The sequence below is a fragment of the Sander lucioperca genome, chromosome 18, assembly GCF_008315115.2.
Source record: "Sander lucioperca isolate FBNREF2018 chromosome 18, SLUC_FBN_1.2, whole genome shotgun sequence".
Lineage (NCBI taxonomy): Eukaryota > Metazoa > Chordata > Actinopteri > Perciformes > Percidae > Sander > Sander lucioperca.
In genome coordinates, this window is record NC_050190.1 from 23225306 (window position 1) to 23249657 (window position 24352).

General features: G+C 41.8%; 1 protein-coding gene across 2 annotated transcripts in view; it reads left to right on the forward strand.

The window, feature by feature from the left end:
* The window catches only part of efna2a (ephrin-A2a), an 84042-nt gene extending 60390 nt beyond the window's left edge, over positions 1–23652 (forward strand). Inside the window, exons 2-4 of one of the 2 annotated variants that reach the window (XM_031309718.2) lie at positions 14062–14354; positions 19364–19429; positions 21030–23652. In XM_031309718.2, the coding sequence (XP_031165578.1) occupies positions 14062–14354; positions 19364–19429; positions 21030–21154 (484 nt within the window). In that variant the 3' untranslated portion in view covers positions 21155–23652. The remainder of the gene's footprint in view (positions 1–14061; positions 14355–19363; positions 19430–21029) is intronic. The other variant, XM_031309719.2, reaches the window with a different exon arrangement.
* The last annotated feature ends 700 nt before the right edge of the window (positions 23653–24352 follow it).

The window sequence follows — 24352 nt, forward strand, 5'->3', positions numbered from 1 at the left end:
TATTTACTGCAAGTTTGTGTAATTGGTCTGAATGTAAGCGTTTTGTTAGCAGAATAAGAACCACACTATTTAGTCTCTAAACCAAACGACCATGACATTTGCAGGTACGTTTTTAAGCTGATTGGTGTGCTACAGCTGACTAGCTGGTAGCTATACAGCCTGCAAATTGAAGTTAGCAATTTTTTAGTTGCTTGTTCAACCAGCTAAGGTGCTAGATAATACATGTGTCTCTGTTTGTAGATATGGAGGAGATATTAGCTTGAAAGCTAACATGGGTTGCAGTTCACAGTCATGGCTCCTGTTGTGTTGTGTGGTTGCTAAGTGTTGAAAATGCAGTGATGTGATTGGCTTTATGCAGAGAAGGGAACTAAGGGCAATGCTGCTCGCACAGAAAGGGGGTGCTGTCATGAAAGGAAAAAAATACAAATGATACATTTCTCCCTTTTGGTAATTCATTTTTTCTCGAATGAGGTCACAGGAAGCGTAATCAACAGAGCAGATGTGTATGCTTACAGAAAAACCATGCAATTAAACTTCAGTTGGACTTTAAAAAACAAGAGTAGAGAGTGTTGCTTTAAAAATGTGCTTCAATGTGCTGGTTTTGTAGCATTTTGACCATTCTGCAAAGGGTCTATGCAAATTATCTGAACATAATTCTACATTTGAGCAGCTGCAAAAGGTGTTCATTATATCACCAAGATGTGGTACAAGCCTTAAGAACATATTTTTTTGGTTAAGAGTCTAGTTGGAGATGTAAGGTTTGCAGAGGAGACTTTGAAGGAGACAGAAGAGAAGAGGGGTGGGGGGTGGAATTTTGGGAGATCAGTGGCAGGGAAGAAGATGAGAAAAGAGGGTTTGGGCACAGTGGGATTACTCCAAGATGTGGGGAGTGAGTGGGAGACAGGAATACAGAAAGAAAGACACAGAGAGAGGAGACAGAGACAGCAGCACTTGTAGAAAAAGTGAAGAAGAAAGAGTTGATGTTTGATATGTAGCAATTTAGGAGGTGGTTCTCCAAATGATGAATATAAATAATTGGAAATAATGTTGGAAATAGTAGTTGCCCTAAAATGTTGTACTAACATGATATACGGCTATCGAGTGGAAGCAAAGGCTTCATTATCCTCCCAAACATTTTAAGATGTACGCTATATAAAGCTGATTTTATAAATGAAATCAAGAAGTGTTTTTACTTAACGTCCTGTGATAGTTGTGCTGATGTCATGTGTGTATTATTTCTATGGTAAAAAATAGGGGTGGGAATCACCAGAGGCCCCACGATACGATATTATCACGATACTTATGTCACAATACAATATTATCACGATACTTATATCACAATACTTATGTCACAATACGATATTATCATGATACTTATGTCACAATACGATATTATCACGATACTTATGTCACGATACGATATTATCATGATACTTATATCACAATACTTATGTCACAATACGGTACTATCATGATACTAATGTCACAATACGATATTATTGCGATTTTAAACCTATTGCGACTTTCTGAAATATATTCCAATTCATTACATTTTTTCTAACTTTAAATTATGTCCCCCCAAAGGAAAACTTTGTCAACATCTGTTTTATCTAGAAAAGATACATTTCTCTCTATCACTCAACTGCACCATCTAGTGAACTGAAAACACAATTGATTTTATTATTCTAGTACCAAAAATTTTAATTCTCATGTGCAATTTATATAATAAAAGATCGATACTTGGCGTCCATTTATTCCAGTATTGCCATGGAAAATATCGCAATACTATGTCATATCAATTTTTCTTCGCCACCCCTAGTAAATAAACAAAAATCAAAAGGAAGCATCCATAAAGCTTTCATACTTTATCTGCTCCGCTCCAAATAAAACCTTCGTACTCTGGGTTTTTGGCAGGCTAGGCGCTCCTCTGGCACATTGCTGACTCTCAGGTTTCAGACTGAATTGCGTCTATAAACGAAAGTCCGGTTTACTCATCAAACAGTTGTTTCGAACTAAGGTTCCACCTCTGACCGGGCAGATAGCCAATCATAGTTTAGAATAATGTGGTGGCCAATCAGATCTCAGGGGTGTCCCGTGCCAACCGAGGCCACTCCATGGACACACCCCTGGGTCAGACAACACATCAGACAAACTTTTTTAGTTTCAAGAATACCTTGGCTTTAACAACGTCGTGCTTCTTTAGTCCTTTGCTCCTGAGAGTCATAATTCACCTGACCACTAGAGGTTCTCGTCAGGTTAACGTTAACATTATTAGAAAAAATATTCGGTAACACTTTACTTGAAGGTATCTACATAAGAGTGACATGACACTGTCATGACACAGTTATGACACATGAACCCTAACTCTAACCCTAACCAGAACTTGTCATGACAAAAACCGAATGACACTTACTAAAAGAAGAGTTATGTCATAAACGTTTATGACTTGTTTATAATGTTTATGACACGTTCATGACAGTGTCATGTCACTCTTATGTAGATACCTTCAAGTAAAGTGTAACCTAATATTCAAACTAATTGTTGTCTTTCTTGTGAGGACAATCTCAGTTTAGAATGTGTTTATTGTTGTTTTTTTTGGGCTTTTGCACCTTGGAATTTGCATTAAGATTGAATTGAATAAAAAAGATTGACACAAAGAGAAATGGACAGAACATTGGAGAGAGAAAGAGGTGGATATCAAGATTGAGAGACAATCACAGACAGCAGAGAAAGAGAGAATGAGACAGAGAGAATGAGACAGGGAGGGAGGGAGGGAAGGAGGGAGGGAGGGAGAGTAGGAGCTGCTGGTTAATTTGAGTCAGACGACATTGACCTTCACTCCATCCAGAACCACATACAACATTCAGCACATACGGCTCCACTTAATGTGGCGAGACTTGAAAGTGTGTGTGTGTGTGTGTGTGTGTGTGTGTGTGTGTGTATTTCTATTTTTGATTTGCTCATAGAAGTGTGACTATTAGCATGAGCGTGCATGCTTCCCTATGTGTGTCTTTGATTTGGTTTACATGCTGATGTTTACTTGCGCGTCGACACATGTGATATGTGTGTGCGTGCGTGCCTGCAAACCCAGCGTGTATCTTAATTGGACTCCATTCAAGTGTTTAATTACTCATTAGAGATGCTGCAAAGCAATCTATACACCAGCTTTCCCCCGTTCGCTCCCTCTGCCCTCTGTGGCTTCCAACCCACAGAGGCCCAAGCGCTTTGACCCAAACTACATGGATTAGTTCACCTCGTCAATCTGGATCAACCCATCCATATTAGATGAAGATCCTTGAGCCTGAGGGTGATGCCGGAGCGAGACAGACAGTTAATAAGTCAGTCAGTCAGTCAGTTTGACACATTACTGTATTCATGTGAAAGATTAGTAGTCAGAGAGTCAGTCAGATAGACAGACAGACAGTCGGCCTGTCATTTTTTTCACCCAGTCAGTTATTCAGGGGGTCAGTTAATAAGCCAGTCAGTCAGTCAGTCAGTGGGCCAGCAAGCCTGAGGGTCTTTTAGCTGGCCAAATCAGTCAGTTACATAATCGTGTTGTCATTCCATCTATCAATCTGTCAATCAGACTGTCAATCAAAGAGTTAAAACCCTATGAACCCATTCATAAGTTAACATTTCTTCCTCTTTAATGCAATACAGTTCAACAGCTCCACAAACTACATCCTCCAAAATCCTCTTTAAGACAACTTAAACAAAAACAGAACATTATAGCCATCATGAAGTTAGTATTTATTGTATAAGACTGCATTAGTTTTATCTAGGTGTACCTAATAAGTTTATGACAAAATAAAATCTGATCACTATTCTCACTATTGGATTAATAACTTAAAAAGTGTAGTTTTTTTCCTCAAAGTTTAAGCTAAAACAATAAAAAAAGTACAAAAGAATGAAACGAAAGAAAAGTTTTGTGTCTTCGCAAAATAGTGGTGGTCATGTTGATTGACATCCAAAAAGTGTGTCCCAATCTGTTAAAAAAAGAAAATCATTAAAACTGCATCATAAAATCTAAAGTATTGATGGAATGAAAAATAAATCAGCCAGTTCTTCTCCCTTCTTTAAACATTGACTCTGTGGATACGTGACATATCTGCAGGGCGCTGACACAAATCCTTTCTTGTCTTGGCCCGCCCCTCTGTGTTGAGAGATTCCTATTGGTGTGCTCGGACATCAGCCATCAATTCCTTTGCACTTCACTTTGGGCCAACCTTGTCGATACCAATACAGTCCCACTGCTGTTTACGCTGTCAACGGTGCCAAAGCCGGTGCTGCATCATGGCGAATTCCCCTCACAAAACAAGGTGACTGATATAGGCATATCATGCACTCTGTCTGTCAGCTTGTCAGATGCGCCGTGTGTGCCCGAGCTCTCATCTCATCTGTCTGACTAACTCATCCTGCATGTCCATCCGTCAGTGGCTTTGTCGCTCTATCTGTCTGGCTTTGGGTCTATTGTGTCTCTGCTTTTTGTGTGTGTGTGTGTGTGTGTGTGTGTGTGTGTGTGTGTGTGTGTGTGTGTGTGTTTTAGCTACCACATCACCAAGGTGACAATTACCCTTCTGGGGGGATCTAGAGATTTTTCTTCTGACAGGTTTTGTTATGTTAATTCAGTGTGGGGGTGTCGGGTTGTATGTGTCTGTATGTATGATGGGAAGCATGTTTGTGTCTGACAGTGTCTGTGTATGTGTGCATATGTGTGTGTGATTTTGCCAGGGATTGGCACAGGCGGCATTTAATCCGCGGGGGGGCCATGTTGCCCGTCTTGAAGAAATACATAATAACCTTTCAGATGTGCTGAATGTCACCACAGTGATCTATGAGCAACATTATTCAAAATGACAGATATGGAACTCAAAACAACACAACTTCAGCTTGAGAATGTTAGTGTGTGCGGGTTGCTGCAGTGTACGATATACAGTATGATATTCATGTGTGTTATGTTGTGTCTATTTCTTGTTGTGGTTTTTGTGCACGTGTTTACGTAGAAGTGAGGATCAAGAGCTAATTTACCTAATTAAACATCTGTGTTTATGAATCCCTGTGTGTGTGTGTGTGTGTGTGTGTGTGTGTGTGTGTGTGTGTGTGTGTGTGTGTGTGTGTGTGTGTGTGTGTGTGTGTGTGTGTGTGTTAATGTGGATGTACACATGTCTCATGTGTTAACATATTCTATATTCTGTCAGTATGTGCTAATAAGGCACGTGTGCCCTAGTATGATATTTATGTGCAGGTAGGCCTACGTGTGTCTCAGCGGGTGTTTGTGTTGGGGGGAGTTAACATATTTACTTTGCCCCACATAACTAAGCATCAGCAGCAATGCTGCGGGTGTCACAGGCAGAGACGACAGCATGAGAAAGGAACCCACCTCATGCTGAGAGAAAAGCCACTAAAGAGTCTTAGCGAGAGGAGAGGAAGGGGTGTGTGGGTGTGTGTGTGTGTGTGTGTGTGTGTGTGTGTGTGTCATTTTAAACATTCAAAAAGAACTAGCAGGAGGCATGGTGGGAGGAATAGAAATACACAAATGGTGGGGAAGAGAAAGTTAAGACAGAGGAGAGAACAAGGAAGAGACAACAGAAGTGGGAATGGGAGTGATGAAGACTGAAAGGAGAAGAAAGTAACAAAGTCAAAAGATGCTGCGGTGCTCCTGGAAGGAAAGTGGGGGAAGAAGAAAATGGGAAGGAGAGCGAGTAAACGAATCTGAAGTGAGGAGAGATGAAGATTGAGGGGAAGAATGGTGGGGAAAAAGGAGCAACAGACAGACTGAAGACGGGAGCAGATGAAGACGGAGAGATAGAAACGGAGAGTAATGTGGCATTAATTGGAGAGACATTGAGAGTGACTGAGGCTGCAGCGCAGCAGACTGAGACCGCAATGTAACTGAGGCTACTTACAGACACACGTTTCGTCCTGCCAAAAAGCCAAATGAGGTAAAATTGTGCACAGTTCTGATGCTCAATATGTAATTTTACATTTAAAAAACTCCATATTTTCATTTGGCCAACTGCGCCTGGAGTTGACTATGGTAAGCCAGTGATAATGGTGCAATCTCTTTGTGCTAGTATAGAGCAAACCGGATGTTCAGTACTGTCAATATGGGAATGATAATAAACTCAGTGCTGGCAGAAAGTATCACTCACTGTGCCTGCAGATAGAAGTTGGCAATACTTTCCCAACTTTTGCCTTCAACTGGAGAAGTGAAGATGAATCGGATGTTTAAAAATTTTAAATCGATAAATCGATCCTCACCTGATTTGTCTTTTTCCTAGAAACATGGAGTGATGTGTTAAATAAGCAACACAGAGCGTAAGGAGTTTGATTTCACTTGGCTATTCCAATGCCTTACTTTTAATTTACTGTAGTATCTTAGTTCAGGAATTTTCTTGGCAAACAAAGTTTATGTTAAAATGTTGTGTTTCTCAGCTAAATAATCAGGCAAACGTGTTAAGTGCATTTCCTTCCTCATAAAACATTTGCAAAGCAAATTAAATTGTGATTTGTTCACATTCTTGTCTACTAACAGTCAGTGTTCTTCTTCATTGCCGTTGTTGGTACATTGCTACATTTGTTGGCACATGCTCCACAGTGCTGCAGAGGAAGGTCTGGCTAGTCCACATAGCATTCTGGGATGGGAGAAAAAACATGCTCTGGTTTATTGGCATGTCTATAAACCAATCACAATCGTCATGATCGGTGCTAAGCACCAGACAGAGCCCCGGTGCTGCTGTAAACCTTCCTCCGCAGCACTGTGGAGGACGGTCTGGCAGTGCGAGACTATGCAGTGTGGGACTCACACTGGCCTTGGTCTTGACTCGGTCTCCCCCTGCCTTGGTTTTGACTCGGTCTTAACCCGTCAAAGTCTTGGTTTTGTCTCGGTCTCGATACACTGGCCTTGGAGATGACTTGGTCTCGGTTTAGGTGGTCTTGACTACAACACTGTTATGACATGACAATGCTTTGGCTGAGGTTTGGTTAGGTTTAGGCACATAAAATGACTTTATGGAAAGATCATGGTTTGGGTTCAGATAAATACTGTACTTCTCTACGGTTAGGGAAGCTCTGTTGTCATGGTGACGATAATAAACACGTGGTTATGGTTAAAAAATGATTAAGGTTGTTGAACAGCTGTCTCCAGTGTTAAAGTAATGTTTTGTTGACCCATCCATCCATCCTGTCCTGCTGCCTACACAGAGTTTGTCGCTCTTTAATAACCTCACCTGGCTTCCTCCTTTGCTCTTTGTAATTACCATAGCCACTAGAGGGCTTTGTCACTTAAACATTTAACACTTTAAACGTTTTTTGGGGCACCTGCTGAAACAACTGATGCTGTCAGAACAGGGACCCACTGAAAAATTGCCCCGTAGTCTACTAGTGGGTAAAAATATCCATAGGGTACCTTTTAAAAATTATGCAAATGATAACGTAACAACAGAGCAACAAAGAGCATACAGAGAAAAAGCAGAGGTTGTCATAATGTAATTTTTGTTTACATGGGTGTTTGCCCGACCCTGCCAGACCTTGTAGGTCGAAACGTTTTTTTTTCGTTTGAACCAAAAACACGATGGCGTATGGAAAGCATTTTCGTTGATGTCCCACACCCAGGGCAGTGTTGTGGTTTTTTTTCAGGCCACAGCGCAAATGCCGCATCAGCGAGAGTGACGGAGGGAGATCAAGTTAAGCTGGAGTAAAAGAGAAAGTTCTGGATGGAGAGAGAGGTGACATAGTGAGAGTGAGAGACAGAGAGAGCGAAGCATCCTTTGATGTTAGTTGGTTGATCCGGCCTGCTGTTAAGGACGCAGGCAAGTATGGTAAACATCCAAGGCTTCTCCAACCAGCTTTGATCACAGCCATGCTGGGAGTTGATGTTGATGACTCGGTGGTGCCAGAATACTAACAAGTTAGTGGCCACTAACACACGGACACACACTTTTTACTGTACATGCATCCACTGTACATAAATACACATCCAGTCACACACTTAGACATAAGCTTTCAATCTTCTCCTTTATCTCTTAATATTTTATTTCAACTTTTAAACTCCTCAATTTCTATTTTCTTTTCATCCTGACGCGCGCACACAATACCATAACACCCTTTTACACAGACTCTTTTCCACTGATTGTGGTCTAAGCCTCAGAATAAGCCTTTTACATCCATTTGAGCAGCCAAAAGATGAGTCCTTCAGCTGCATTTGGCTAACCTCACCAGACAATTCAATTGCACTGAAAGAGTGAGGAGAATCTGTGAGACATCAGGGGATTAGAAAGAAAGCAAACCATCATATTATATTGCACAGGTTTGCACACAAACAATATTAAAAAAGAAATGTCTTGAAGCGGCGGAGCAGACAACTGAAAAAAAAAGCATGTACTGAACAACGTGCACTTCAACATCAATCTGTTTTATGGGCATATAATAAGATTCTGTCTTTTGAAAGATACTTTTTTTTTGGCGTTTTAGGCCTTTATTTGATAGGACAGCTTAGACATGAAAAGGGAGAGAGAGAGGGGCAATGACATCAGCACAGGTCAGAATTGAACCTGCAGCTGCTGCGGAGAGGACTGAGCCTCTGTACATGGGGCGCACGCTCTACCAGGTGAGCTACCCAGGCACCCCTTCTGTCTTTTTCATAAAGACACTGCTGGGCTTTGAAAGCAAAAAAATATAAAGTTTTAAAGATCTATCTTCCTATTCTTCCTAAATCTAATTATCAAGTTTTCTTCCTTTTTGTAGTTTTACTTATAGAAATTATATTGACTGTCAATATGGCAGAAATACAAAAAGCTATCTTTCTCTGGAAGTGAAAGATAATCAAGTTTTATCACCCGGAAAATAAGAAGTATGTGCACTATTTCTCATCCCGGTGATCAGAGTTTACACAGAATGAGTAAAAGGATCTGTGGAATCTCTTTTATAATTTTGCATTGTACTTTGCTGTAAGCTACCTTAAAGCCCACTGTATTATATCATCTGTCAAATTATTATGATGGGATAAGTTTTGGGGAAGTTTTTGTTTGTCGAAATATGAGACAATCCCAGAGAAAATTGGCGCAGCCTGTATAGTGTGTGTGTGTGTGTGTGTGTGTGTGTCTTTACGGCCATGCATTCTCAATATCTTCAGGTTGGATTGATTGAGACGGGAAGTGTTGTGTTGTCTGCAGGTCTGCGACAGTGTCTTTTTTGATACTACAACTTGGGATCACCAATGTCAGAAATTATGAAACTGTACACACACAGTAGGGGCTTCAAAGTGGCTATAATCTATATTTTATGATGTATCAAATGACAATGTGATACATTTGCTTGTAGTGATGAACCGACAGAGAATAATGACCTGAATCTGAATCCCCCCTCAGCTTTACGGAGCTTCATAGTGAGTTTCTGCTCATTGTTTTAGGTGTCCAGCTGCAACTTTACTGTTTTGGTTTACTCTCATAGCGGCATCGAGCAGTCATTTTTAGCAATAAAAGCTCTAAAACCCCACTATACAATACCTGCTCTGCAACCAAGAATAAAAAGGTTTGCTACTAGCTGGTGAACACAGTGAAGCATTTAACAGCTGGAGAGCCAGATATTTCCCTCAGGAGTTAATGGAGACCAAAAACAGAGCTAAAAGAGAGTGAATATTGTGTTGTAAAATCGGGGTGACAGAAACACGACGATGAATGCTAATGTCGCTCTAGTCTGTAATAGCTGGATGTGCAAATAAGCAACTGTTTAGTAAGGTGGAGGTCAGCAAAAGTAAGATTTTCAGGAGGTGTTGAGTTACTCTTTAATCACAGCATCATAAACATTCACAAAGTGTAATGCCAGTTCTTATTAGTGTTATGGCGGCTTGATGCATACCCCTTCAAATAAAGTGTTATTATTAAGAATATTGTGATGTCTGTTGATAGGGTTTAAATAATATGCAAACTGTGATCACAAATATGCACATTGAAAGAAAGACACACCAATACCTACACCAACGACACACACACATCACACACACACACACACATCACACACATCACACACATTAGTTCTGTGAAGAAGAGAGATGCCGTAAGTGTGAGTGCATTCCCATGTCTTTTTGGCCAGAGCAGTATGTGTGTTTAATTCCAAATGACATACAGCCTGAGAGAAAGGGAAACAGGCACACACACTCATCCACACATAATTGCACACCAACATCAACTGCTCATAGGGGTGGCACAGACACACACACACACACACACACACACACACCTGCCTGGGCATATTAGGAATGCAGACAGTGTCACAGGAGCAGGGCAGGGCGCTGATTGGCTTAAAACAACTTCATGTATCCTGGCACATTAGCTCATTCTTGGATTGAGCACATCCTCACTCATCGAGACCCTCTTTACCAAGCTACCATTTAGCCAACCACAAGCAAACACACACACACACACACACACACACTCATTGTATGCCCAAAGTACTGATGCTCTGATGGTAGTCATCCATAAATGTATTAGTGCATAATCAATAGGCAAAGCACATTTGTCTCAGATGGAAAACCACAGTCGTACAAATTGAAATGAAAGACAGAAAAACTCCTCCTCCATCTGCTCTTCCTCTAGCTGGCCTCCTCCTCCTCTTCTGCTTTTTCTTTTCTCTTATTCTCTTCTTTCTGTCTTGTTTTGCTCTCATTTCTTGCAATTTCATTATCCCTCTCTGCCCCCCTCCTCTTTGTCTTTCGCTCTCTTTTGTCCTCATTCCACACGTATCTCCATTCCTCCCCTACCTTTTCTCTCTATCTCCCTCCCTCTCTTCTTTCTGCTTCTTTCAGCCCTTTTATTCACATTCTGTGCATCTCTCCCTCTGTTTCTCTCTCTGCCTTTCCCCTTTAGTTGTTAATCAGAGTTGATTGGTAGCAGAGAGAGCCGAGAGGAGCTCCCCAGTGGATCAATGCCTCTAAATGATCTGTTCAAGGATCCCTTTAGAACCTGCAAAACTCGCTCTGATAGGGCACCGAAGCATGAAGGCGCTCATTTCACATCTAACTCACTTCCTGATTTGCCCTCTGGGAGAAGGGTAGGACTGCCATTATAGGGATAATTTGTCCCAAAGCTAAATATCCCACTAACCAAAAGTGTTTAGACCAAAATGTTTTTATTCCAGGCAATCAATTACTGCCAAGGTGAGGGGGGAAAATGATGAATTTGTTTAAAAAGCTCTGTGTGTGTTAGTGTGTTTGTTTGTTTGTTTGTTTGTGTGTGTGTGTGTGTGTGTGTGTGTGTGTGTGTGTGTGTGTGTGCATCTGAGACGTCGAGATTGACCGACAACTGGCTTTGTTTACGCTCATTTGATTGAAGACATTTTCCTGCGTCTCAAATTTACTGAGCTTCAAGAAACAAGATTTGATAACATGCTGCAGCCAGTTTTAAAAAAATGTATTTGACGTGGTACATTTGAAATGAAATTGATCGTAGCCATGGTGATGATGTTAATGACAGAAGAAGAAGCAGCCGCTACAGACGCAGACGTGCACATGCCCACAAAGAGATTACACTACCATATCCCACTTAGGAATTTTAAACAGCCATTTGAAATGGTCGATGGATTACTGAAGAATGTCTCAAAGTGAAACTTGAATTTTAAATGACTGTGGGTTGTTAAAGATGCAAGTAAAAAAAAAAGATTCTCAAGTCATAGCCTTGGGACATATTATTTATGGGGTGCTAGTAAATAAAATATATCTGAAATATCAAATATTTAAAAAAAAAAACACTGATCTATTGTATTTTCTCATCGAAGGGTGCCGATATGAACCTGAATTATGCATTAAACAAAGCTATGTATTTTAAGACTTGTGGTTAAACAAATACTACATTTTTTAGTCATGTTACAGCATAACATGTGAAATATTGATTGGTCAGTTTCAGCTTTAGGAACGTTTTGCTAATAGATACCATACATTTCATATTGGGGATTCTCCACTTGGGTATTACAGTATTCTAAATTGTTCCCATGTTGATTCTAATAAGTACTGTCTGTGTAGCCTGAAGGCAGATATACAGAAGCTTATTCCTTTGTGCCATAGAATAACATATAATGAAAATATTAAATCCACATAAACGATCCATGCCCTTGCACTGGGTGACATGTTCCTTCATAACAATAAACCTGGGCACTGTTGTATGATTTTGAATTGATCTCACAATCCTGCTGCTATAAACACTTACTTTAGCACCAAGTGTGTACTAATCCACAGCTGGAAATAAAACATATTTAGCTTTTTTAAAGATGAAGGTATGTATTAGTTTTTAAAGGTTTGTCTTCTGAACAAATGCAAGAGCCACAGACAAGATGGGGAAGTCATAAAGTATGTAGAGACAGACTACATATTGTTGGTTTTAGCCCTTTAATGGCATTTGTTGACAATAACAAAAATATAGAATATCAGCAGTCTTATCCTTTTAAGAGAGACTGTTTCACTCCAGTGACTTTGGGATTGTAAACAGAAGTTCAGTTCCCATATAAGCAACATTGGCATCAACATATAAACATAAATAGGGCCTGTATAATGTATGGAAAAAATGCCATATGTTTTTAATATACTCTAACTGCCTTGCAGAGACTGTTGAAAAGAGATTGGGGAGTCGCCAACTGAGTTCAAGCACCATCTTATGTATTTCCATATGTTACCTGCCTTTATTTCACAAACTCTTTGAGTCCATGCCAGAAGGTGGAACATAGCAAGGGCACCCTCTACAATGTGTGTATAATACTACTTCTTCAGCAACCTCTGACCCACTTCTATTGATCATGCTACCCTCAGTGATCCGTATGTGTACGGAACTAAGTGGGCATTCACCACAGACTCTATACACTGCTTTAGGGGTTGGGATAATAATGTGTGCTCTCTACCATCACATGACCTACTTCTTTTGAGTATCATACGAAAAAAGGCTCATTCAAGCGAAGAAAAAAAAAATGTGTTCCAAACATGCTTATAATTCCCATGAAGCATAGCTTGGCAAGTTTTATTAAAATAAAATTGGTTGCTATGCAAACTTTTGCCATAACCAGAGGGGTAATTAAGATTCAAGATCCAAGATTCAAAAAGCTTTAATGTCTAATATGTTGCCATGTTAGAACATTTTCTTTTGATTGAAGGCAGAGTGTGTGTGATGTGTCAGTAGCATGAATTTTGTATATGTATTGCATTGGGAATAATATAATGACTTTTTAGCCAGAGGCACTCGTAACCTTCTTCCTGATGGTAATAGCTCAAAGCTTTGGTGGAGGGGGTGGGAGGCATCCTGGATGATGAAGTTGGATTTTCTTTCCACTGCTTGTATATAAAGATCAGATGGCTGTTTTTGTGGAATGCCTATGATCTTAATGGCTTGCCTGGCTATCCTAACCAGCTTTCTCTTGCATTTGTTTGGTAGGAAGCTGTACCAAGATGTGATGTTGAAAGCGATGACAGACTCTATCAGTGACTGGTATACTCTGGATAGAATGTCCTGTCTCACTTCAAATCCTTTAAGCCTTCTGAGCAGACACATGTGCTGTTGGGCCTTTTTGTAAATTGTGTCAACATGCAAATTGTGTCAACATGCAGGGTGAATTATTGATTTTTCTAACCTCTTGTTTATTAAATGGTAAACACCCTCTAGGATGTTTTTGCTACAAACTGCCATGACTCAGGTTGTCTACAGACCCTCTATCAGAAAGCTTTTGTTGGAAGAGTCCTTGAGCAACGCGTGGCGTCTCGAAGGGTTGTTGTTTTGTAGCTGACTCGACCTCAGATCTTCCTGTGAAGATGTGCGCACAAAGAAATGTCCTGACAGCGATCATACAATTTAATATAATTACGGTACACAGCATGACTGAACTAATTGGACAGTCACCTCAGTTTCCTTTAGGCTGTGCAATCATACGGAAATCCAATATAGGTAGTAAATATTCATAGTATTGTAGAAGATGTATAGGGTTCTCCCCCCCTTGCCCACTGATTCTGTGCATATTCCGGAGCCCGTTTCTAATTTTTTTATTCATGAAGTAAATTTAATCCATTGTTTCCTCTGTGTCTTGCAGGTTCTGGCACGGAGAGTACAGGGTGGCAGTGAACATTAATGACTATCTGGACATCTACTGTCCTTACTACGAGGGTCCTCCGTCCCATGGGCGCATGGAGCGCTACATCCTGTTTATGGTCAACCACGAGGGCTACACTTCCTGCCAGCACAGGATGCGTGGCTTCAAGCGCTGGGAGTGCAACCGTCCCAGCGGTCCTGACGGACCCCTGCGCTTCTCAGAGAAGTTCCAGCTCTTCACTCCCTTCTCCCTGGGCTTTGAGTTCAGGCCTGGACACGAGTACTACTACATCTGTGGGTTATCAGCTAGGCAGTGTGTGATTCTGTGTGAGATTGTGTGTGTGGAGGTTAAGAGTGTTTGTAGGTAAAGAGTGTTTGTCTGTTTGTCGCGTGCATTGAAACGTGTGCACATGTTTGTGTTTGCATGTTAGCCACGCTTCTGTTCAATATGCATTCCTAAACGATATGTAAATACGCAATCAACGGAAGTTGATTGAGAGAGTTCTCAAACAGCCCACCATGTCACTCGCACACCCACAGGCACGCATAAATACACCTTCCATCTCTCACTCGCTCCCCCTACTCTCTCTCTCACTCTCTTTCTTTTCTTGATGTATCTCTCTGCGTCTGTCGAGATCATAAGTGGTGTGCTCAGCAAATTGGTAAAAATGTCACTAGGCGTAGTTTGTAATAATTTTTATATTAGCTGTATTGATGTTTCTCCTCACTTCAACAAGTGATATATTAGTATCACAGATGGGCCTAACCCCCTGAGAGACTGTTTTTCTGAACCGAGTTAAAAAGCTTTCATTCCCCCACCAGGCATGGGACAAATAGTAGCTTAAAATTACTCTTAAACATTGTTTTCATCTGCTCCATGTGCCAGATGGGTGGGATAGATTTACCGCATCCGGACTGTTTAGTGCAAATCAGTTGGTAATCACATAAAAGCACATTAAATTGACTTTCAAAAGCTATGCTGTCAATGTCCTAGCAATGAACAAACATGATGGGAGAAAGAAAATGATTCCTCTGAGAGAGGACAGTCTTAATTCACACAATCACAAACAACTTGTCAGAAATATGTACGTACTGTATACTGTAGGTTGTTTTAAGCATTTGAACAAACTATTTATTCTGTTGTTTATCTGTTAAAGGTCCAGTGTGTAACGTGTTTAGTTGTTCATTATCAAAATCTGTGTTGCCCGTTCACAAACTTGTCCTTTTTCATGAATATTTACCACCACCATCAATTCCAAGTATTCCTTTTGGCTTGAAATTTTACATTTGCATTTGCATGAACTGGGGTAGACGCTCCATATTCATGCACCATCTTGAAATACGTTAACCGGTAAGGGACATACAGGACATACTGCTCCACCTTTTGCGTTTTTGCTGTCAAATGATAAACTCACAGGTGCTGCTAATGCTGCTAAAGGAAACATGGAGGACCACACGTATTCAAAATCCAAATTTCAGGAACAGGAGTCTTCTTCTTCGCCCAGAAAAAGAAAAAGGATATTAAAAAGAGCAAGAGACTGGCTTTTTGAAGCGTGAAGGCTACCGTATCTGTAATACGTACTTTGAACTGCGTGGTGCGAGAGAGTTTATTGCATTATACGATCTCAACGCTAGATGGGAGAAATTCCTACACATTGGACCTTTAAGGACCGTCTCCAGCTGCCATGTGGTGACCAGTTAAAGTATGCAAACCAAGCAACGCTTTCTTAGATGAATTGAACTTTTGGCATCTGGTGACTTTACTTGATAACCAATTAGCAGAGTTATCTCATCAGACCTTTACTTAGTTTACTTTTGTCTTACTCTCTGAAAGTCATACTAAACCTGACCTGTCATTGGTATCTTGTTCAGAATTTTTACATGGACAATGATTCTATAGCAGCATTTCTGCCACTACCCAAACCCAGCACCGATCTCTTCATTTCTCCATTTGTTCCCGCTGCACAGCCGGCTGAAAATTGACCTTAACCTTTTTAGTAGGTGATGATGCATTCTCACCATGACCCGTAATGGGATGAGGGTCTGCTGCCATCAGTTTCAGGTCGGCATGCAAGTGCGACATATTTCTTGATGGAGTTTTTTGCCCTTGGACAGATTCTGACCTGACAGTGATATTCTCCTTGTTCAGACAGTGGAGGCAAAGAAATATAATAAAAAAGATAGCTTCACAGATATTGAAAACAGGTTTAAATTCAATTTGTTGTAGCATTACTGTGTTTAGATTTCATTTCTAATGCAGCACCACAATTTTATAATGTATGCAATAACTGAAAACTAATGGCTACACTACTAAATTACTGTGAAAAATAAGATGAAAGTAATGTTTCCTCCAACACTATTTGTTTATAGAGTAACTTTTAATAATGAGCGCTGAGTATCTGCAAATATTTCTTTGCCCCAGTCTGTTGTCTATGCTGTCAGAAAGACACAGCAGGCGAGAGTCAGAGAGCTAAAGAGGCGAAGATAACAGCCACCCAATGTCCTACTGCACTTTTCCCAGTCGGCACACACACAAACGCACACTCTTTTGTTTTCAGTCTCATGTAAGGATGGACAGGGCCCCTCCAGAGTTGTATAGTTGCTGACTCTAGTATTGTGTTTCTGGGACCCCTGAGGGGAATGTGTATTCCACAAGATTGGAGTGTGTGTGTGTGTGTGTGTGTGTGTGTGTGTGTGTGTGTGTGTGTGTATGTATTGTAGGGGGGAGGGCTGGTTGTGGGGTCAGTTGTCAAGCGATTGTGAGTCCGTGAAAGGCCATGTCCATCATCTTGACTGACAACCACACACGTTTTTGTCTCTCACGTGCACACACACACACACACGGCATTTTCATATTTTTAAACTAACCAGCACCGATGACTGTGTGTGTGTGTGTGTGTGTGTGTGTGTGTGTGTGTGTGTGTGTGTGTGTGTGTGTGTGTGTGTGTGTGTGTGTGTGTGTGTGTGCGTGCGTGCGTGCGCGTGTGTGTGTGTGTGAGATTCCTCTCTGCAGATACTCCACGTAGTAAAAAACATTGATCTTTGATGGTGATTTGTGGCCAGACCTGTGTGAGTGTGAGCCCATGTGTGCATGTTGGTGTGTGTATTTGTCATGTGGTTGACATGTTGACAGGTCTGCTCCACCCCTTACTTCTCCCAGCTGCCATCTGATGAGGTTGAGTGATTTTCAATGGGGTTTTCAGGAGACGTTGGCTTGTGGATGTGCTGGGAAACGGAGGCTCCGGGCGAGCCGATAAGACTTTTAAAAAAATGACAAAAGTGAAAAAATGTGGAGGGCATGGAGAAAAGGGCAGTGTGTGTATGGGGGGGGGGGGGGGGGGGGGGGGGGGGTGTGATATGTGTTTTTCCACTTCTAGTCGTTTCTCCCTGAAATGTTGCCATTTGTCATTGACTCAGTAGGGAACCCCTAAACAAAGACACACAACAGGAGAGAAAGCCTGATACAAAGCTGGCGGGCTTTATAGGGGACCACTTACTGGGCACTGTAAGGAGGTTAGGTGGATGATTTGAAGAAATTTGAGGCAAAGGAAGTGGGCTACAGGGAAGGCATGAAAGGGTAAAAGAGGTGAAGGGCAGAGAGAAGGATGGATGGAGGGAGGAGTTGTGGGCAGAAAGAGAGGGAGGAGAGGGCAGAGGAAGGGTCAGATTTATTTCCTGTGCGCTGTGGATCTTGATGATGGTCCTCTCCAGGGTCGCTCTGGGCTTTGGCTATGCGGACTTCCTCAAGGGAGAAGGCCAATAGGTCTCCACGCACACTTCTGCAAGCACCAGCGTGTGTGCACTTTTGCTCATCCTCGTGTGTGTGTGTGTGTGTGTGTGTGTGTGTGTGTGTGTGTGTGTGTGTGTGTGTGTGTGTGTGTGTGTGTGTGTGTGTGTGTGTGTGTGTGTGTGTGTGTGCGCACGCACGTCTGCATGCTCGAGCAGTCAGAGAGTTGGTCACCATCTGCTTTAAGGTCTCCAGCTCTATTTCACATCAGAGCAAGGTGGGACTAAAAACCCAGATTCAATTTAATTTACTTTACTTTGAAGTTTGTATCACAGTAACTTTAAAACATTTTTCTCATATTTTTTTGGCATTCAGCCAGTGCAGCACGGTGGCTCAGTGGTTAACACTCTGTCACCTCGCAGCAAGAAGGACCTGCGTCTGTGGGGAATTTACATGGATTTCCTTCCCCATTCCAAGACATTCAAGTCAGGTCGATTCGAGAGCCGGTATTTCCCTTAGGTATGAATGTGAGTGTGACTGAATCCCAGTGTGCGGGTTGATCCCTCTCAGACTTGCTTACATTGCCTGAAGTGCTCAGTATGTTAACGGGAACTCACAAGCTTGGGAGCATGGCTTAAAATACAACTTAAAAGGACATAACATAACACAATTCTCCAACTGCTTGAAGGAATAAATGTCATCAAGAAAGAAATAGGCTGCATTAATGACTAAGTTCATGTCAAATCATAACAAATGAGTGTTAACTTACATAAAAAAAAATATGTTCCTTTTTTTATAATGCATACCCTTGATTTACGTTTTTGTTTCAAGCTAATTACAGTAATGTAGGTGTGTTTTACGTTGCTGTAAGTGAACAAGAAATGTGTACAAAAATCTGCATGTTCATGTAAAAAGAAGCCAGCATTAAAGCCCACAGACATACTTGTTTCTGGCAAAAGACATCCTCCAGTGAACAAAGTCTGCAGTATAATCATTTCCGCTGTATCTATGTTATTACCTTATTATGTATCGTCAGTGTTTCTCACTGCCATCCCATAAATATGTTTTAAAATAATTGGGGTTAAATTGAGGTTTGGTGTCTTTCCGGTGTGAGAATCCAACCTATGACCCTCCAGTCACACTCCTGACAGGCCCTGAAAGCCCCAGGTTCACTGTGTCAGCTGGTATTTGGTAATTTGCATAATTTTAAATTAGTTTTGAGAACAGGCGCCACTAAATTAAAACATCAACTGAATGGATAAAGGCATTTAGCTGGTGTTATTCTATATTTTCTTATTGTAAACAAATACCATGAAAAGCCCAAAACCAATATTTTACTCTGTCTCTCAATACTTTCTGGTTATCCTATCTCAAGCCCAAAATCTGACCTACATTCATTCCTACTGAAGACATACATAATTTAAAAACAGGTCTAAAAATGCCGTGGTTACAGTACTGTCTCTGTAAACTCCCCACCATCTAATAATAAGGCTTTATAGCGCTCTGAGACATTACAACGTTTATTAAATGTTATCAAATACTAATTATACTCTTTTAACCTCTCTGCTTTTTACAGCGTCTCCTCACCCAAACCATGTGGGGCGAGCATGTCTAAAGCTGAAGGTGTATGTCAGACCTCCAGGTAAGTCACACTCTACACACACTCTCACACACATTGCCACACACACGCAAAGGTCCAGATTGGCTATCAAAGTAAAATTAGGGGGGGAATAAGGAGTCTGATAGAATGCCCCGGCAACACTCTCTGCTCTGATTCACAGGCCAGCCAGGCAACACTTTAACACCTTTACACACCCTGAAAACACACACACACACACACACACACACACACACACACACACACACACACACACACACACACACACACTCACATTCTGACCAGGATTCTGACACATTCACACATAGAAGCACACACAAGTGTGCACAGGCGCATGCACACAAGCACAAAGTGGCATACGCACTTCACATCAAATCACATCACATCACCCTGGGTGTGAGAGAGACCTTCTGTCCTTGTAAAAAGAGAACAGAGCCAGCTGAAAGTGCTCTCTAAAAATGTTACCAAGCCTTCACATCACTCTACTGGCTAGATTTGCTCATAAGAAACAAGAGAGCAATCTAATAATAAACCCATCGCATATACTGTAGAAGTCTAATCTAATAATAGACACTTCATAATTCTTAATAAAATTCTCCTTATGCATCAGCCTTGTGGTAAAAGATGAAGCATGACTTACTCGCCACATAATACCTTTTTTTCCAAATAGCATGCAGCCTGATAAGATATACTCTGTTGAAAATAGCTCCCTCATAGATCGGTGCAGACAGGACGCAGTGCTCACACAAGTGCGCCATGTTGGCCTATGATAGTGCCGTTTTAAAAATAACTCAAAAGATTGACATACACCGGGAGCAGATTGCGGCAGGCATTTCACTGCACTTGCGTTATCTTGATAATCTACCTGTACGTCTTTTTCAAAGGCCAGTTCTACCTCATGAGTTTTCTACCTAAGCCTGACTAAAGAATCAAACCTGGGTAGTAACACACCTCCTTAGATAATGACACGGCTTTGAAGATCTTCGAAAAAGGATGAGAATCGGCCTTCGCAGCTTTCCAGACTCAGATGATTCCATCTTTTGCTAAGGGGGAAGGAAATTCTCTCCTCCTCCATAATTACTGAAACAACATACATTCTTTTATTCTGTCATTGCTGCATCTCATCTTTGTGCTGTGTCTGACATTGCAACTTCCATCTCATCTGTGAAATATTGTCACTAGAGTGAGCTATGAGCGGTTGCACGTGTGAGAGAGAGAGAGAGAGAGAGAGAGAGAGTGTGTGTGTGTGTGTGTGTGTGTGTGTGTGTGTGTGTGTGTCAGCTGCTCCAGATTCGGAGTATCTGTGATTAAACTGTAATTAGGTTGGTTAAACCCCCTGCAGAGCTCAGTTGCTGTCGTCTTCTCCTCCTCCCTCTTTCCTCTTCTCATACCTCTCTGCCGTCTTCTCTTTGCCTTTCCTTGGCTTTTGAAGGGTGAGAGTTTTGTGCTTTGTCGCTCAATTTACACATCCCCATAATTGTTCCACTTGTTCACCCTTTGTCTTTCTATAAATCCACTCCCTTCTCCATTCACTTTGTTTTAGATTGTCTTGTCTTTGTATCTGTCTGTGTGTCTGTCCTCTCAGTTCAGATGTTTTGTCGTTTCTCTCTTCTTTTCGTTTCAGATGGGTCGGGATATGATTCTCCGGAGCCCTTCCTGACTGATGGAGGTCCAAGCTGGAGGCCAGGGTCCATGACCCTGTTAGCTGTTCTGGCCTCACTGCTCCTGGGACTCTTCTCCTGGCTGTGACCCCTCTCCCCCTCCTCCTGGAGCTCCCACCCAGGGTCGCTGGGCTGGGCTGGCTGTCCCTCTAAATCCACCACCCCTCAGGGAAGCCCTCTGTCTCCGTCTCCGTATCCCCCCCCTCTCGCCCCTCCCACCTCCACCTCTATACGACCAACAACCCCCCCCCCCCCGCCCCTCCCACCTCCACCTCTATACGACCAACACCCCCCCCCCCCCAACCCCCAACCCCACCCCCTCCCTGCCAGCCCCCTCCATGGGCCAGCTACAGACACCGTTTCCAGCCCTGGCTGAAAGGGTTGGGTCTTGAGCTGTCTGGGAAACTGCTCTTCATCTCTGATCCCCAAATTCTGGGTGGAACAGCACCTCTCAGCTGAAAAACACAAGGGAAATGTCTCTGCACTCATATCAGGGGGGTCCTTTTGATTTGTTGATTGACTCTTGGCCACTGATGGGGTAGATGTAGCCGCGGCTATGATTAAACTTGTCGTTCCAGTGCAATTCTTATCATCCAATCATGGCAGGATGCATTAAGCGATAGGCCTGAATGCACAAAAATTGAATTTTTTTCTCACATTGCTATCCCATCGTCAAACCAAGAATTGGAAGTGGCCAAGCTTGCATTTTAATTGGAATTCTATACTACCTGGACCAGTTCCAACTGCAACGAGTAGAACAGCAAAACTGTAGAGATGGAGAGGAGAAAAGTGACCCGGCCTGTGCAGAAAAGAAAGGGAAACAGATAAAAATAAATATGGCCATATGGGAAATGTAATGTTATATGTGTTGATATTTTCAGACCCAGTGTAGATTCACAGCAATGTGATATAAAAACCATAGTTGGATTTTTTTTTTTTTTTTTTTATGAGAAGCTTTAATATCACATTAAAATGACAAGTATAATCATAGCCTGTTTTAGTGGGAGGGTGGGGTGTGTGCAGGGGGGTGTTCTGGGTGGGTTTGGTGAGGTGTATATTTTCAGGTGGAATGTGTTCTGTCTTATTCATGTTTCTAAACAAAGCATTTATCACAGCCTGGCCAGCACAGGCGTCTTCAGCACTCTCTAATGTCGATTAGGTCGGGTGACTTTTGGAACCATGACTTTCTCATGTATGAATGTACCACTGGTCACCCACCTCTTTGTCTTTCTGTATTATTATGACTGTGGTCACTTACAGTACCTTCTCTCGGACTGGCAGGATGAACGGGTCGGGGATTTGGAGGGATGTGTGGGGCGGGCAGGAGAAGAGTGAAGTAAGGATGAATGGAGGACAGGTGACAAAAAGGAGGCGACACTCAAGTTGCATGACCACTGTGAAACCTTCAGATCAATCTCGTTTGTAATGATGATATATTTTTTCATGGGGCAAATCAGAAACACCCCGCTACCGCTCTCTTGCTCTCCCTGAGACTTTTTCCGACATCAAAAGGAAAATTCAGCCCTCTCCCCTCACACGATTTCTCCTGTCTGGCTTTCAGCCGCTGATGGATTAGCTTGGGCCGGGAGATAAATGGACCCACAGGGTGAAACTGACTGGAAATCAGCCCTCGGAGCCCAGGCCAGATCACAATGGACGTAAATACTGACTGAACCTGGTCCTGGGTCTGAGGGTTAAACCAATAAGGGAAGCGCATAGACTGTGGCAAATGAGGCGAGGTGTGTGTGGTAGCAGCACAAAAACACACATGTGCATGCACACACACACACACACACACACACACACACACACACACACACATACACACATACACACACACACACACACACACAGTCTTTGATAATGGGACGGTTCCTCTGAGATTTTGGGAGCATTCATGGACATGACTATAAAGGGAACAGCACAAAGAGAGAGGGAGCAGAGGAGGAGGGAAAGTTGGTGTGTATCATGGGACTGAGACTTCTTTAATGTTGGGAAGTGAACATAATGAGTAAGCACTGTGAACACACACACAGATAAAAACACAAACATGACGACCAGTGTACAGATACACACACACACACACACACACACACACACACACACACACACACACATACAGACATGTAGAAAAGCAAATGCAGATCTAAACATTTACAAAGACATGGCATGCACATACACACATGTACAAAGATACACACAAAAAAACACAAACAAGAGGAAGCACTTCCTTCGCTGTTTCATCTTATTTTTGTAGCATTTAAAATCACTGTTAATTACTCCTGTGTGGGATGCAGTGATGGGGTATAGCCTGTGGAAGATTAAAAAAAAAATGTTTTCTCTTCTTCTATTCCACTGATGCTGTCCTTCTATCGTTCTTCTTCTCTGGTTTGTGATCCATGGTTGGTAGTGGTAGGATGCCTCCAGGTCTGAGCGTCATGTATGAGTTTGTCTCCTTTTCTGTTTGTGGTGTTTTTGTGGGTGCTGACCTCAGTCATTAAAGTCAGTCAGTCAAAAGTAAACACAGAAGTCAGAGCAAGGAGAGAAACACACAAATAAAGATTGTCTTTTTGTCTACTTGAAAAACAAGCCAAGTGAGTGGAATTTCTTCAGTAGAAATGTGAATTAATTTTCATTTGATGGTCCCCACCCAAAAGGGCAGATGATTGTATTCATGTATTAGACTGCACCTGGGTCTTTATTTTTCTCAGTCTATCTTCCTCTGACGTCAAAGTCTTGGGACAGTAAGCATTGAGCACTGCCAGTCAAAGCATGAAATTATTCAGATGAAATCACCCTCTCCAATCTTCAGCTGTTTCTCCCTCAGCGATGTGACAGCTAATCTGAACTGCTGACAACATGGAGACTGAATAGCTTGATAGCCTTTCTTCTCCTGTTTCCATCACATTTCCAGCAGTGGGGCCTTCCACTGATGGAAAGTAACCAAGAGCATTTACTCAAGTAGTGTACGTATGTGCAATTTCGATGTACATGTATGTGAGACTTTATATTTCTGCTCCAGTACATTTATTTTATAGCTATAGTCAATAGTTACTTTTCCGATTTTACTAAAAAAACTGCATATGATAAGCTTATATAAAAGATTTAACCAGTGGTTCCCAAATGTTTTGGGATTGTGACCCCTTACAAAAAAACTGTGTCTAGTTGGGGGCCCCATCCCATTCAGATATCTATTAATGTGTTCCCATGCACAATTTGAGAATAAAGGTCAAAATATCGCACACAAAAAACTTTTTTATGCTTGGCTGAGGGGTAACAGTTGATG